General features: G+C 37.4%; 1 protein-coding gene across 1 annotated transcript in view; it reads right to left on the bottom strand.

Annotated features, from left to right (window-relative positions):
* The window catches only part of LOC134790446 (zinc finger protein chinmo), a 151,230-nt gene that overhangs the window by 32,439 nt on the left and 103,317 nt on the right, over window positions 1–15,474 (bottom strand). Inside the window, exon 3 of the mRNA XM_063761253.1 lies at window positions 2,051–2,196. Within this exon, the coding sequence (XP_063617323.1) occupies window positions 2,051–2,171 (121 nt within the window). The 5' untranslated portion in view covers window positions 2,172–2,196. The remainder of the gene's footprint in view (window positions 1–2,050; window positions 2,197–15,474) is intronic.

Raw genomic sequence — 15,474 nt, 5'->3', positions numbered from 1 at the left:
TTTTCATAAGAGTTTCGCCGGAAACTGATTTTGTCTAAATAATTTATAAGTATATACAGGGTGATTCATGAGACGTGAGCAGGACTAATCCTGCACACTCAGTAACTGATAATTGATCGATCACCGTCGTATTTAGGTGAAACAGCCAGTTTTTTTCCTATTTTTTAACTTTTTGGTGAGGGCAAATTTAATCCTCTACAATCACGGTCACCCTACAAGACCTAATTAATAAGCATAAAACCTCTTTAATTTTTGATTACGAAGAAAATAAACTGTCAAACTTGAGTGAGATACGAGTTTTCAAAAGTAACCAGACCGCGATGGTGACATTCAATTTGACACAGAATATCGGTAGTTTAGTATTCTAATTTTAGGGTGACCACGCATGTCGTAAATAAATTAATAACTTTTTTTTTCAACACGACTAGAAAATTAACGTTAACCTCACTAATACTGATACGAAAGTGTTGCTTATAATCTACGAAATGTGCAGTATTAGTCCTGCTCACGTCTCCTGAATCACCCTGTATGTAAATAATAAAAAAGCCACGTGATTAGTCATCATTGAAGAAAATAGGAGACAAAGGACACGCAAGCTTTTATAATTCAGATTGATAGTTCTCAAGTCTCGGGATCGTCTTTCGCCAAAGGAGAATTCAAATTTTGTGGATTTTTATCTTCCATTGTTCTACTTGTTCTAATCAATTTGAACATTTTGACTAAAGAATGTGGATCTAAAATTAACCATGTCGCTATTGTCATATATATTTTTAGTTTTTTATATGTAATTGACTTGCTAAATTTAAATTTTAGCATTTTCGCAGCCGTCACCATAACCTCGACGAAGCAAATTGACCTTTAAGCAAAGCAGTTTTTTTTAATGAGTAACTATATTTTATTTTAAAAATATAGGTATAAATGCGCGTGTAGAAACGTTTTATTTAAAAACGTTTTAAAGCTATTTACAAAAATACTACAGCAGCCTTCAGATATATCGGAGCGGCCAAGGTGTTCACAAGTATCTGAACAAGCACTCCAACGCCTTGACAATAGAGGCGTGCACGGATACCTATTTGTGAGCATCTTGGCCGCTCTGATATATCTGATGGCGACTGTACTACTATTCTGTAATTTTATAAGCTTCCTTCATTTACATTAAGGGCTGTCAGAAACTCGGCCGCATCCCTCGAGACTCTTGAACCATGGCCGCGTATTTCCAGGCGGTTGAGTTCTCTCAAGTCATCGTGACTCGTCAGTCCCGCCTCCATGATGTGAAGGAAAATGAAAGAAATATAAGTAACGTCGAAACCGTAGTAGCTTTTTAAATTAAAAACAGTGTTTGGCATTTATCTACAAAGCCGTCAAAGCCTTTCAGGGAAATAGAATAGATAATTTTGAACGTTTCGGCTACATTTATTCATGGTACTATTACACATCAAGATACTTTTAGATATAAATGAGATATGGCCCTTTACATTTAGAATGTTTAAAGGAGTCATAAATTAATAAAGGAGTATACTTTGCAAGATTAGAAGATTTTTAAGAAAACGCAAAAATTTAGGAACCCGTTTTGAACAGTATACCTACTCTGATACTTTGACCTCTCGTATGCGGCCGATATCACACTGACGCGAATCGGCATGTCGCTCCGGTGCGTAGAGACATCTCTATGCAAGTACATAGCAATGTCCCGCTCGCACAAAGAAGCAGTGTGCTGATAGGCATCTATTGTAAAGAGCCCAACGGATCAACGGCAGCTGTGCTACCGGTTGCCTTCACTGCGGTCCTGAAACTCAGCCCCGCTCAAACCGTATCACCGGGCTAGGGATCGCAAGGTTGGAACGCCCGGTAGTAAAAGCAGGCAGTCATCCAACACTCCATCGTCCACAAAATTACGAAAACATGACCACCTCATAGTCAGGGGCCCCGGAACAGCTGTCACAGTACGAAGACGGATACAGCCGCTCATACCCCTCAGAAAGAGAGGCATCGAATGAAACCCCACCAATCCCACCATATTGTAAAGACCGCCTTAGACAAAGAGACTCACCTTCGCAGTACAGTGTGACGTCGGCGAGACTCTCCGAGTTCCAGAGGTTCGCGAACGACGTGGCCAAGTTTGAACCGAAGCTGTTCCATTTGAGGCAGTACTGCTGCTGCTGAGAGTCCATGCCCGGGCCGCCTCGGTTACCTTCCCTGTAACCAAAATACTATTTTCAAATTGTGCCCAGCAATGAAAACCATAAAACCTCCCAACTATATTCCAATACGACTATGGTCCACATGTTCAATACATAATTAAGTATCCATACTCATATTTTTTCTCAGAATTACGTCGTTCAAATAATAATCACACCCAAACGAAGATATTCAATTAGTTTTGGACCATAGTGTCCCAACTATATCCCGATTATGGACTATAGTTGGTTGGTCTTACGGAAATTAGTATGTATTATTTAAGAGCCTACAGCGTGCCATTGCTGGGCTTTTGCCCAGCCTTTCTTATTCGTCGAAGTATCTAAATCTGGAGTAGTTAACCACCAGTCTTCACCAAAGTCTGTAAGTTCGTCCCGCTATCTCCAACAAGATTTATTTATTGTATAATAACGCCGGTTTAAAATAAAAATGCATATAGACAATCAACGAGTACTTATATATTTAAATCCGAATGTATCATATCTCATTTATGAAGTGACGACGAATGTAAAGTGCAAGCCAGACAGTAGAGACGTGAGACGCGACGCCTTTTTAACGAGATTTCATACAAAATGTACACATGCGTCGCGACGCAAAACTTTTAGTAACGGGGCACGAACGGGCACAAACGTGCTCTGTATATATACTCGTATGTACCACGAATGACGACTCTTCTAAATATCTGGTTCAAAGCGCGCCGGGGTACCTTAGGTAGGTTTTAAGAATCATAAACTGTCGTTTATGATTCCTCAGTTATGAAAATCGAGTCAGTGTCCTGACTCGATTTTCATAACCCCCATTTATAATTAAATTAGGGCCACTTGCACCATCCCACTAACCCAGGGTTAACCAGTTAAACCAGGAGTTAACCATGGTTACCCGTACAATTTGACACTGGGTTGACCCGTTTAGGGTTAACCCCGGGTTAGTGGGATGGTGCAAGTGGCCCTTAGAGTGTTAAACAGACTGTTAATGCATATCCCCTTTAACTTCAATAAGTTCAAAATAGATTACTAGAGAGTCTAGACAAAACCTCTCAAAAGTGTCAGGAATGACACTTTGTTGACTGTCGTAAAAGTCCACTCCAAACTATAGAACATTAAAGGCCTCTGCCTTTTAGTTTTTCCACTTACTTTTAATTAACACCGGGGTAATACTGTATTAATCCCTTATTAAAAAGTTAGGCACAAACTTAAAACCTAACGACACTCAGATTAGAAAGTCTTGTTTTGTAAAATGTAATATTAAAGCCTCCGGAGGCTAATCTGGAATTACCAGGAGGATAATTTTGTCGGTTAGACTTTAATCTGCAAAGTGCTTCAATTATGCTATCTTTCACGGGACTGCCTAAAAGATGGGATGACATAACATAAATAATAGTTACGAGACACAGAATAACAGATTATCAGATGTATCTTTCAAATAAATTTATAATTTCATCAAGGGATGAAGGTATGGACTAATTAAACTGTACCTAATGCTACTTAAGTATTTTCAGCTGTCCTACATTTACCAGATGTTGCAAACGTTACATTTAGCGCCGAAAACTATACAAGAAAAATCAATCAATTCTACCTTTTCCCCTGAACGGTACCCAAAGCCCTTTACACAAAGAATAAAAAGCAGCAGTAAATCCATTATTAAAACAGCCTACCGACTTTGCATATGAAATCCCTTAAAAACAAAATCAATGTACCAGGTAAGCCTTCGGGCGCGGGGCGGAAGGTGGCTCGGCCCAAGGTCGCAGGGTGAACAACCGGTGCATGATCGATACCGGGCCAGGCTACCATGAATATGTAATGACGGTGACCGCTAGTTCCCACGGTTCAGCTCCGGTGCGTGGAGTTCAAATTGATTCCAACTTCCAACGCGTGTTGGCTACGAAGGGAATGGTGGAAAGGGACACTAACTTGTAGTGTCTGGACTGGTAAGGAGTACGAAGGTTCTTCAGTTTGATTCAAGCAACAAGTATGTAACATGGTTCTGTACTAGAACGGTGTCAAAGGATCCCTGTTACTAAGCCTCCGCTGACCGTTCGTCTGTAATCAGGCTGTTTTGTATCTCAACAATAGGTAAAATGTTGAAGTTTTCATATCTGTGCCGCCTCTATAATATCAATTGATGAAAAGCTTTATGTAATTAATTTTAAGGAGGAGAACCCAAGCATTTGCTCTCGGAAAGCACCATTTAGTAAAGTGGAACTACTAAATAAAATAAGATGACGGCATTTTAAACTGTTTGTGAAGTCAGTTCTTTTCTTAGTACAGATTATATTTATTTATTGTTTTTTTAGAGTGATAAAACTTGTAAATAAAAGTTTTGTATCAAACTACACCAGTTTGATACTAAATTTTTATTTCAATCAAAATAATAAAAATATATAAAGTTTGAGTGGAACTTAGAACAAAAATCTAGACTGTATCGCAGATTTTTAAGTTATGTTAATATTAAACGGTAACGATATATTTTAGGCATGCCCAAAACACGATTCATTATCATTAATATGACCGTCTTAAGTCAAAAGGGTATACAAGATCCTTCGACTCTTGTCTAATAGAATAATAGGCAATACACGTGTAACAAAAGGAGTATTAATAAACGATGTTATTCCGAATATTGGGCACGAGACGACCGCCATAATCTGTCACGAAACAATAGTTTGAAGGATCCCAAAGGTCACTAAATACCCTTACTACCACTAGAAACTATTTAGGCCTCAAGCTTTTAGGTGAAGTTCTACCAATAAGGTGCTACTTCACATATCGTCTTACTGTCCTTCAGGGGTGACACAGTAACACCCATGAGAGCGTCTAGAATACATGTAGGTAGTTTCGGGTAAATACGACGGAAGAGTTTTACAACTGCGAGAATGACAATCGTTTAAATTTCAGGCAAGTCCCATGGGAAAGCATATTTTCAACAGGTTTATGTATTTAGTATGTGTCCAAAAGCCACATGTCATTAATAATGAATGAGAATGACGTAGACATGATTAGGTCTCCCCCAATGTCTGGATTAGTTACTTCTTTAGGAAAATTAGGTACCTAAGTATTATTTGCCTTCTGTCATGGACCCGACATGGACTCGCACTGAATTCCATGGGAAAATCATTGAAAGTCATATAATATTTAATTAGGGAACCTTTGAACCAACATCTTTAAACCTGCACATGTCATTACCCCTATGCTTTGAACTTTATCCAAAACCACTTTCGGTTATTCATAAAACTTTACAAGCCTCAATTAGTTGACTTGTTTTATCCCTTTTTTATTTTTTTACTTATCCATAAGTGAAAATGAAAGATTAATAGCAAATTAAGGCCTATAGCGCGTTTATGAAGAACCTCATATGACTACAAACTTTTATTAAATACGGTAAAATTCTTAAAAAGGCATGCACAAGTGCTTGTTTTTCCATCATTATCTATCCCTCGAACTATACCAGTTATTTAATACCAATCAATCTTACTGAACGTGTTACCTCACGGGGAAGTACGAGTAGTTTGCCCTCGCCCCCCAAGCGATCATTAGTACTTATTACACCCCACCGCATCAAAGTTTCCTCCCTGCCACCCCCAATTTGTACAGCTGTGCAAGGGTTTAAGTATCAAATCTGGCAGGTATCTGAAATTAAATTGAAACTCTCTATTTTAAAACTTAATTACTTGTCGTAAACAAATAACGACCAACAATCTTTGTTTACGAGGCCAATTCGAACATACAAAGAGATTTTAACTGGATCCTTTTTTGTTATGGCTGGCTAGATCTCGCTCTAAATTGTATATGTGTGTAAGCAACATGCGCTGCAAAATTGTAAGGTCGAATGTCGCTGCAGGTATTTTTCTTTGACGCCAGCGAAACTGATTGAAAAATTGATTACTGGTTGAACAGACTGTGAAAAAAGGCAGTTTCCGTGGAAAATACAAGATTAAAAACTCCAATCCTATTTTGTAAAATAAAGTTGTGGCAGTAATGAGCAGGCGGTCGTTCGCGTTGCTTTTTCAATACGTCGAGCTTTCTGCCCCCACATCGTTTTCTGAGGATTTTCCTTATCTCTCCCTATGGCGATTAACGTTTGAAATGTCCGACCCCGTTTCGTGAATTTTGGGAGTACTTGAGATTATCAAGGATAGGTACCCGCTGTGGGCGTTGGTTTAAAAAGTACTGTTACTATGCAATGTTGGAAGCAATTAATTAGATTTCGCTACAATTTTTCATTCTTCGCTAGGATAAATTCAGTCTTTAGTGAACCATTTTCAAGAGCTTAATGATGTTGATGACTTGAAATAGTATGAAGATAAATAACTAATACACTTTTAGTTACAACGCATACAAAGACTTTTTTATTAAAATTTTTTTGGGTCTATATAATCAGATAATAATTGGATCTACATGGAAGAGCCTGTAAGTAATAAGACAGATGAAAATCTATAAGTCAAACGAGTATGCAATCTTATCAATGAAACCATCATCTGAAAATTTAATTACATAAACAAATACTTAAACTATCTACTCACTTCCCACGCCTAAGTTCGTTGCAATATTTCATTGCGGAAAACGTATGATAAACGTATTTCTGCACCTGTTACCAAAAGCGTCACTGTAATAATTTACGTACAGGCTTCGCAGGCCGAATGCAGTCGATACGGTATCGATTAGATACTCGGCTAACTGTACATTGGACGTGAATATTTTGCACCTTACTACGTTATAATAAGAGCGAGATGTAATACATGTTTGGGCGCACATTTGCATGCGTGCACGTATAGGCGTCCAGTGTAACCTGGTATTTCATGGGAGACGGTAGGCATTTATAATGGGGTTTATATCAGGGAGGGGGAGACCTGGTTGGGCTGGTCGTTGAATTTCGGCTACGACCCGGTTCCGGCATGCAACACACGCGCAAGCGTGGTGTGCGGGGCGCGCGGGACGTTGCACCGAGTTGCGCAAAGTTTCGGCGTTGCAACGCCTCGGTGTTGCCTGAGGGCCTACACCGAAAAACGAAAATCGAGCTTTCGTTATCTACCTCATTGTCTCTCTTGCATACTCGATAGATAGAGAGGCAGACAGAGGAATATCTCTCTATTATCAGCCGCATTTCAGTTTATTTATATGTGCTTCAATTTTCCCCTCAAAGTTATGTTTGGTAATTCTATACCACTAGATGGAGATTGCATATGTATGTATAATTAGTCTAAAAACCTTTTATCTCAAAGATAAGCTCCCTAGCGAAAAATACTTCAAAATGTTATCCTTGCACGTGGAATCATTGTAAAAATTAACATTTATTGTACCTAATGATAATTACATAAATGACATCATATCTAATCATAATCAATGAAAAACATACGCTAAGTTTATTGTTTGTTCATATATTTAAGTATAATGTACTGATTCTATTAGAACTGTATAGTGTAGTCAATTTGACAAAAGTTTCCAAATAGGTACCTAATGAAATCAATATTAAAATTAAATAAATTCACGTATTATTTTTTTTAATAATTCAACTTGTAATACTGGCAACATCATATTATAATTCGAATAGAGAATAGGAAAATGGCAGTTGCATCACGTCGAAACCACGAACAAAGGAAGAAGCATAAACTTCAAAATACATACTTACATACATGAATCCTAAAAACAATACACTCCTATTATTATATTTTTGGGCAGTCGTGTACAACAGGAAGCGCATGATAATAATAAGAAATCCCACTTAATGCTAAATCTAAGAGAACAGAATCCTATGGTACTTACTTTTCATTTTGCACGTAATAACATTTTGGAGTAAGATTTCTCTACTGGCACACCTATAAAAATACCCAATGCAATTTCTACCTAATTTCAGTTACAGTTTTAGTAAATACATGATAAGAAAACCACGAACAACTAAAAGGGTAAATTTGGGTTGGGTTTTTTGACATTTGATAAGGTGATGACGTATGATCAGAGACCCATTTTGCCTATTTACGCACTTCTCATTGGAAAAACCTGAGAGAATAATTATATTAAAAGCTACGAAAAGCAGGAAGATGCAATTGAGGTATTTCATGCTGACGTGAATGACATAACGTTTATGTAGGAGAGTCTGAAACTATTTTAATTACAACTCAGCTAACTCCTTTTCCTAAAAGTGTTTTATAAAAATTTGACTGCCTAAACATGCAACTGTACTACAAAATAAGCATTACGAATGAAATCTAAGTTCTTTCTTCTATCAAAATGCGTAATAAGCAGGTACATACATCTAACGGTTTCTAAACAAAGGCTTGCACTGCGCACAGCCTCTACCAGCATCCTTATTCTGTGAATCAACGCACAATAATTTCTAAACTGCAAGAGAATTCGTCTAAAAATGTTCGTATGAGCAGACTCGTTACAGTTTTGTCCGAGTTTCGTAAGCGGAATCAACGTACTGCACACTTATCCCTTGTTCCCCCTCGCTCGTATATCTTACGACTGCTCTTGAAGGATGTACATTTGTGTCTTATCACGGTGCGGTAAGGTGGATAGTCGTATGAATTTGCGTTCTTTTATTATGGTAGCAATAGATTGTCTTTGTAACTAGAGTCGTATACGTAGTCGAATTTAACGATGCTCTAAGAAGTGTTCATTGTTTGTTACGTACTGGTACTATGCTTTGTTCACATTTGTGGAATTGCTAGTTAAACGGCGTTTACGCGCCGTGGGAGCTTTGGGCTAATTGCATTACTTACATTTGTGAGATTACTGACTTTAAGCTTTATTAAAATTCCCGAGAAACAATTTAATTTGTCCATTTATACATTTTCAGCGACGGGTTTTCAAATCAATTGTTGTATTCACTGAATTCACTGTACGTAATTATGGTTTATTTCTGGAAAACCACGGTTTAAGGCAAAAACGTGTCTTGCGCAATACATAATGCTAAAGTTTCTATGATAATGATTAAAACTTAGTTTCAAGAGATGAATCTCTACTATAGTACCTAATCTACCAAAACCGTCAACAATTATCTGTCACGAAATCATATTCTTCAAACCGACCATGGACAAAGGCGTTCTAAAACAAAAGAAAGCGCATACTTCCATCCCTAACCGCAATAGCTACCATACCTATCAAAAAGTCATAAATCACTATGGGAGTCGTGTATAGATACGACCTTTTGATAAAGCGTCGTAGAGTGGGTCACCGCGTCCCTACGTCATCATGACGGAGAAATGCATTCTGCGGTTGTGAAAGAGAGGCGCGGCACTCCGGATGACCGCCGATGCGTATACGCATCCATTCTAAAACTAACCTTTACATCTAAGAACCACCATACTAGACCAAGCTCTATATAATCTGGTCAGGTAGTCGATGCGTCCTGCGTTACTTGAGCCCTTTTTCCTTAAAAGTTAAATGCGTGTGAAGTTTTTTCATAACTGGACGTTTTAGTACTTGCGTTCGGTGCCGTTTGCTCTGAGATTATGTAAACTAGTGGGTTTCGACATAGACGCTCTCATACAAAACGGGTTTTCTAATTATTAATTTGAATTGGGCTTGCATGCGCATGTTCATTTTTTTTATGACTAGTGTTTAACTTGTAAGGTTAATTTGCCGTTTTATCAAGTATAACTGTTAATTGAGACAGTTGGATAATGTAAATAGGAGGGTGTTATCGCATACTGTTGATATGATTTTACGACAAATATGTATATTTTTTTATAAGTTCCGACACACAGATGATTGTAAGTCAGCTGACGTTTGTAAGTCAAACTCTATCAACGTATCTTACTGGAATTAGTGAATTTTGCGAAGTAGGTTAATTTTAACGATTAAATGTGTAATGTTTAATTTTGTCATGAAAGTGCCTAGGTTTTTCATTACACTTAAATCATCAATCCGCTATGATCTAACGTGGTAACTACAGCTGCGTAAACATACCGAAACTTAGGAATGAACCGAAATCATTACATCAGTGCCCCCCGTTATATTTCGCCGTACCAAAATTTATGAAACGGGACACGTATGCTAATGTGTAACGTACGGTATTTATACGTATATCTATGTAGTTAAAAAGCAGGTAACTGCATATGTAACAATTGCAAACAAAACTTTCTATGACGGTTTTCCTGCAGTACGTGCAGGGCTCGCTCGACAACGCCGTCAAAATAGAAAGTTGCACGCACATTGCATTGCGTCCATAGACTACACCACACAGGCTGCATTATGAAGTACTTACGATGACTGGCAGTCACCAATGTCACCATCCGCAGGCGCTATTTTACACCTCAAGCGTCGAATGATGGTGACACTTCCTTAAAGTCTCTTTTCGTTGAGCGTAATTGAAAAAAATAATTGAACCTTGATGTTACATTTCTAAATTTATTATTGTGCTAAACTTTATGTATTATTGTGCTCAACTTCCAAAAATGTCTATAAACATTAGAGCTTGCACAATTAACATGGGAGCTTGTAATAATTATAACATATTTTGATTATACATTACATGTTTCAATCGCTAGTCTTATATACTCTGTCTAATAGCAAGTGATCAGTGATCGCATTGTGCCCGCTGCGTTCGCTGCGCGAGCGCATGGTATCGTGCAGAACTAATTGACCTAAGTGACATTTAATTCCCATTGTCATAAAGCTTTTTGAAATTAGTACGACGTACGCCATTAGATATTCAGAGATGCCGCGGCAGAACTACAGAAGAGTGTAATTATATGTAGGTACACGTAAGTCTAAGTGAATTTTAAACAAGCGATTGCGTAGTTTTATGGTGCGAAAATTACGAACCTTTTGCCGTGCTAAGTATTTCCTTTTTATAACTAAATTCGATAAATTTTTGTAATGTATGAATGAAGGTTTACAATTACTAAATTAGTTTTCCAGTCCAAACACTTGAATAGCGCGACAGTTTTCGGTAGCGAAAATTTGGCGGGATATCTTTTGTTAACACATCTGCAAATGTCAACCATAAAACCAAGCATTACGAAACCGATTAACAGTTATGATCGATCATAATTAACGCAACAGATACGGTAATAAATAGTAGAGTCATAAAAGTGCACATTAAGAACTTGTTCCACGCAACGCAGGTTGCAATTCATGGATGACAACTTTCGTTTTAAAATCGAAACGTTGCATAATAATTAATTAGAACATTTTGCGCTTATAGGGAAGAAAAAGATGAAGTTATAACACTTTTAATAATGTAGTGAATAAGAACACATCTTTTAAAATTGATACCAAGAGCTTTTCATAATATTATGTATTCATTTTTTCTCAAACTTACGTTCTATTTTTTCTGAGACTTACAAAGAACTATAATACCATGACTCATTGGGATTTAATGAAGTATATTATAGTTAATAGTATGTACTTAAACAACGGTTACTTATCACTATGCTACGTATCATATTCAATAAGATTTCAAACGCGTTAAATATACCTTGCAATCACGCCTCGAAGCCACTTCAAAGTAAAAAAAGGCCCGAATGCAAAGCTACGAGTTAAAAAACTAGCCAATAACAAATTAATATGTATAATTGGCTATACTCAATTTAAATACATAATAACAGATCATAGGCATCGCTCCTCTACAACCAAACGACTATTAACTGACTGATCGATACGTTCATACCTACCATTTCATGCGTGCCCCAATGAAGTCACAATGGATGTACTTAGATGTCTTATTCCGGGTGGGGTGACCAGAAACCGGGTGTCTTTACAAAGACATAATCCTTGACCTAATTTCCAAAATGCAAACACCGGTTTTGGAGAACAACAATCCCACACAGGTCAGATTACTTATTGTTTGCACGGTAAGCGATGGGAGAGTTGTACGAAATTACAAGATATTTCTTTGATTGCTCGGCCTATGATTGTAATGACCGCTTTCTCGATTTTAGCCCAATATTAGGCCCTACGATTATTTCATAAGATGTCGCGTAAATATAATTTTGTTGAACAAAAATACTGTAGCATTTACCTGCGTGGAACGAAACGTTAGCAGCCTCATATGGATTTCGGCTCTAACTTCGTTTATTTAAGAGCGCTTTTCTAATGAATAATAAAATAGGAATGAAATTTATAATATAAGATATCACTAACAGCTGATCACACCAACATAAGCTATATTTTCTTAAATGGACAATACCTTTCCACTGTCACGTAAATACCGAGCTTTTCATGCCTTTAATCATGGTTTAGTTGACACCCATAACTAGCCTAGTATTTTTTCCTGTAACACATTTATTAAATTCCTTTTGGGAAAACCCTGTAGATATATAGATAGTAGAACTCTATTATTAAATTCGTAGTGTGGATTAACTGAGTATTGAAAACCAGGTCAGTGTGGTTTTTAAGGGGCCCACTGATTAACAGTCCGCCGGACGGTATCGGCCTGTCAGTTGTTCGGAACTGTCAAAATTTTGTTCTAACTGACAGGCCGATACCGTCCGGCGGACTGTTAATCAGTGGGCCCCTTAAGGGACGAATTTAGAAGAACCACTAATGCTAGACGTACTCAATGTCATACTCGTACGTAGAAAAGCAACAGGGTACTATGTTATTAGTAATATTTAGTTCAAAAATAGTCACTTTTTCCTTTGTGATGAGCGATTTAAGCCTTTTAGATGTGTGCGGTGGTCAAAAATCGTGTGTTCAACCTCGGATAGAGCAGAAAGAAAACGTTCTCGAAATTTTTTTTAACAAGATAACTAAAAATTTATTCAGGATCAGGATCCTTATCATACACAGAAAAGAGGTTAAATACAGGGTGAAATTGTTATCTCTGACCAAATCCTGAGGGGTGAATAGGTCATTACTTAACAACTTTTACTACGGGGCCAATCCTGAAATCGCAAAAAAAGCTGCCGTCTCATACATTTCGGTGAATCAGAGTCAATGTTTTCTATAGAACAGCTGATTTTTTTTCGCGTTTTCGGGGTTGACCCCATGGTAAAAGTTATTCAGCATGACCTACATATCCACCCCTCAGAGTATCGTCAGAGATAACAAATTCACCCTGTATTGTGTAAAAAATTCATTCAAATTGACTTCAAGGTAGAAAGGCGTTACAAACAAATATTTATTACTTATTAATACAATCTCGTCATTTTTATGGTTTTAAAATAAGTACAATTAAGTTTTTTTGGTCGAATCTGTCATTTTACAAATTCCAGGCGGCGTAACACGGTCGCGTTTTTATCCCTTGTCACCATGCCTGTCACGTTCTAACAAGTATGTAAGTACGACAGGGACGCGCATAGTGATAGTCGATAAAAATGGAACCGTGCTGCGCCCGCTGAAGAACTTGGGAGCCCAAAAGGGAATTTTTGTAGTTCAGATTCAGTTCAGGTTACATTAAGATACGAGTGATATCTTGCTACCCGTGGAGTCTACCTCAACCAATTTAAGGCGTCTATGTTGGTCCGTTGGTTGGTGGGCAATAAAAAAATCGGTAAGTTGATTGTGGATTTGGTTAGTTTGGTCCACGTTGATGCTATAAAGCTATAATTGTGCTAAAACTTGGTAGCGCTCTAAAAGTAACTTGGTTACCTACTGTTTTCTATTAAATAATAATAATTGTACATAGTCAAATAGTATGCTATTGTTTAATTATCGATTTTCCTTGACACATGACACAGTGATTTACATATGTATTATTCTAAATTGCGTGTTGGTGTGCACTCACCGCAATAGGTATAGGTATTTAGGTAGTTACTTCATAATGACTGTAAAAACCATACGCAATTTTTTTTTAACATTGCCATCGGTATTTTTTACACACTTATTTAGCTTCACTGCATATATATATATATACTTAGGTACCTATCTTCTTTGTATAATGCTTCAAATCTTGTAGCTATTGAACCACTTCCTGGTATCTGATTCAGTGGAAATTTGGAATACTATTGCAATTCCGGTGACAATGCAATAATATGTTAATATGGTGATCTGATGATGCAGTCCATAGGTAGCCAAAGGAACTCCTCGATGGTGAAAAACAAATACCTACATCGAGTTTAGGCTCATTAGAAAGGCCTAAAGAAGAACTCGATAGACATGCAAATGTGAAGAAGCAATAAAAGTGTTTCACGAAAAAATTTTTAGACAATATTTATGAGTGGGCCAATGATATCATTTCAAAGTATTCGTCAATTGTGTAACAAGCCAAAACTAGTAACCGATTCTTAACCTTGTTTTTAAAAACTGCATCGCTGGGCGCGTTTAGTATGTCAGCTGGAAGACAGTTATAAATTTTAGGCCCCAGTACACCGAGTGTTCCTCGAACCTTAGCTAGCCTCCGCGACGGCACGACTAGAAGGTGCTGGCCGCGCGTGCTCCTGCCGGGGGCATGGTGCTGGGCGCGAGTTGGATACGACCCGAGGTTGTACCGGACCCATTCTTGAAGCCTGCCTACACGGTAGGCTTCAAGAATGAATACGCTAGGTAGGGTAAGTATTTTCAGCTCTTTGAATAGGCTCCGAGCGGGATGATCGTGCGGTTTGTTAGCAATTATTCGAACGGCGCGCTTTTGGATTTTAAACACCTTTTCACGATCAGCCGCTGTTGCCCACAGGTCGATGCCATATATCAGGATGGAGTGGAAGTAGCCGTAGTAAGCCTTTTTTATGTTATCAGCGGATAAGGTAGGAGCTAGCCTCGATAGCGCATAAGAAGCTGAGCTTAGCTTGCCGCAGATGGCATCTATATGGGGCGACCACGTGAGACCTGACGGTTACTTGTTTATGGCGTGCTTAAAATTTGGAGATGGAGATTCCTTTTTTTTTCAGAAAGTAGTAATTAACTATACTCTAAATCATAATTAGATTCCAAAAAAAGTAAGACAATGTTGCCACTTTTTACTAGCGCGTCTTGTATTTATGTAAAAATAAGTAAATAAAAGTACTTTTTTAAATCGTAGGCGTAAAATTACCAATAAATAAATTATCTTAGCGTATTTATTTATAAAAAGGAATTTACTATTTTACAAACAAATTATTGCAGTGGCAACATTTTTTGGAATCTAATTATGGTTTAGAGCTTACAATATAAGCATTGCTTATAAGTAAGTAGCGTTAAAATAAGTAATTGATTTTTATTTCAAGTTTTAGTAAGCCACAATGGATATCAATACATTTTTATAATTTCAATGAACTTTCGGGTGACCGATTCAAGGTTTTATCATATTATACTTATGTTAAGATCAATCTGTCCAAATAAATTATTGGAAACATTGTTTAAACTGTTGCATTTAATTATGTTTCCATAATGATTCATATAGTACCTAATGCTGTGAATC

This window comes from Cydia splendana, chromosome 5 (assembly GCF_910591565.1).
Source record: "Cydia splendana chromosome 5, ilCydSple1.2, whole genome shotgun sequence".
In the NCBI taxonomy this organism is placed as follows: Eukaryota; Metazoa; Arthropoda; class Insecta; order Lepidoptera; family Tortricidae; genus Cydia; species Cydia splendana.
The sequence above is the reverse complement of the archived record's forward strand: the minus strand, read 5'-3'. Positions and strand labels throughout refer to the sequence as shown.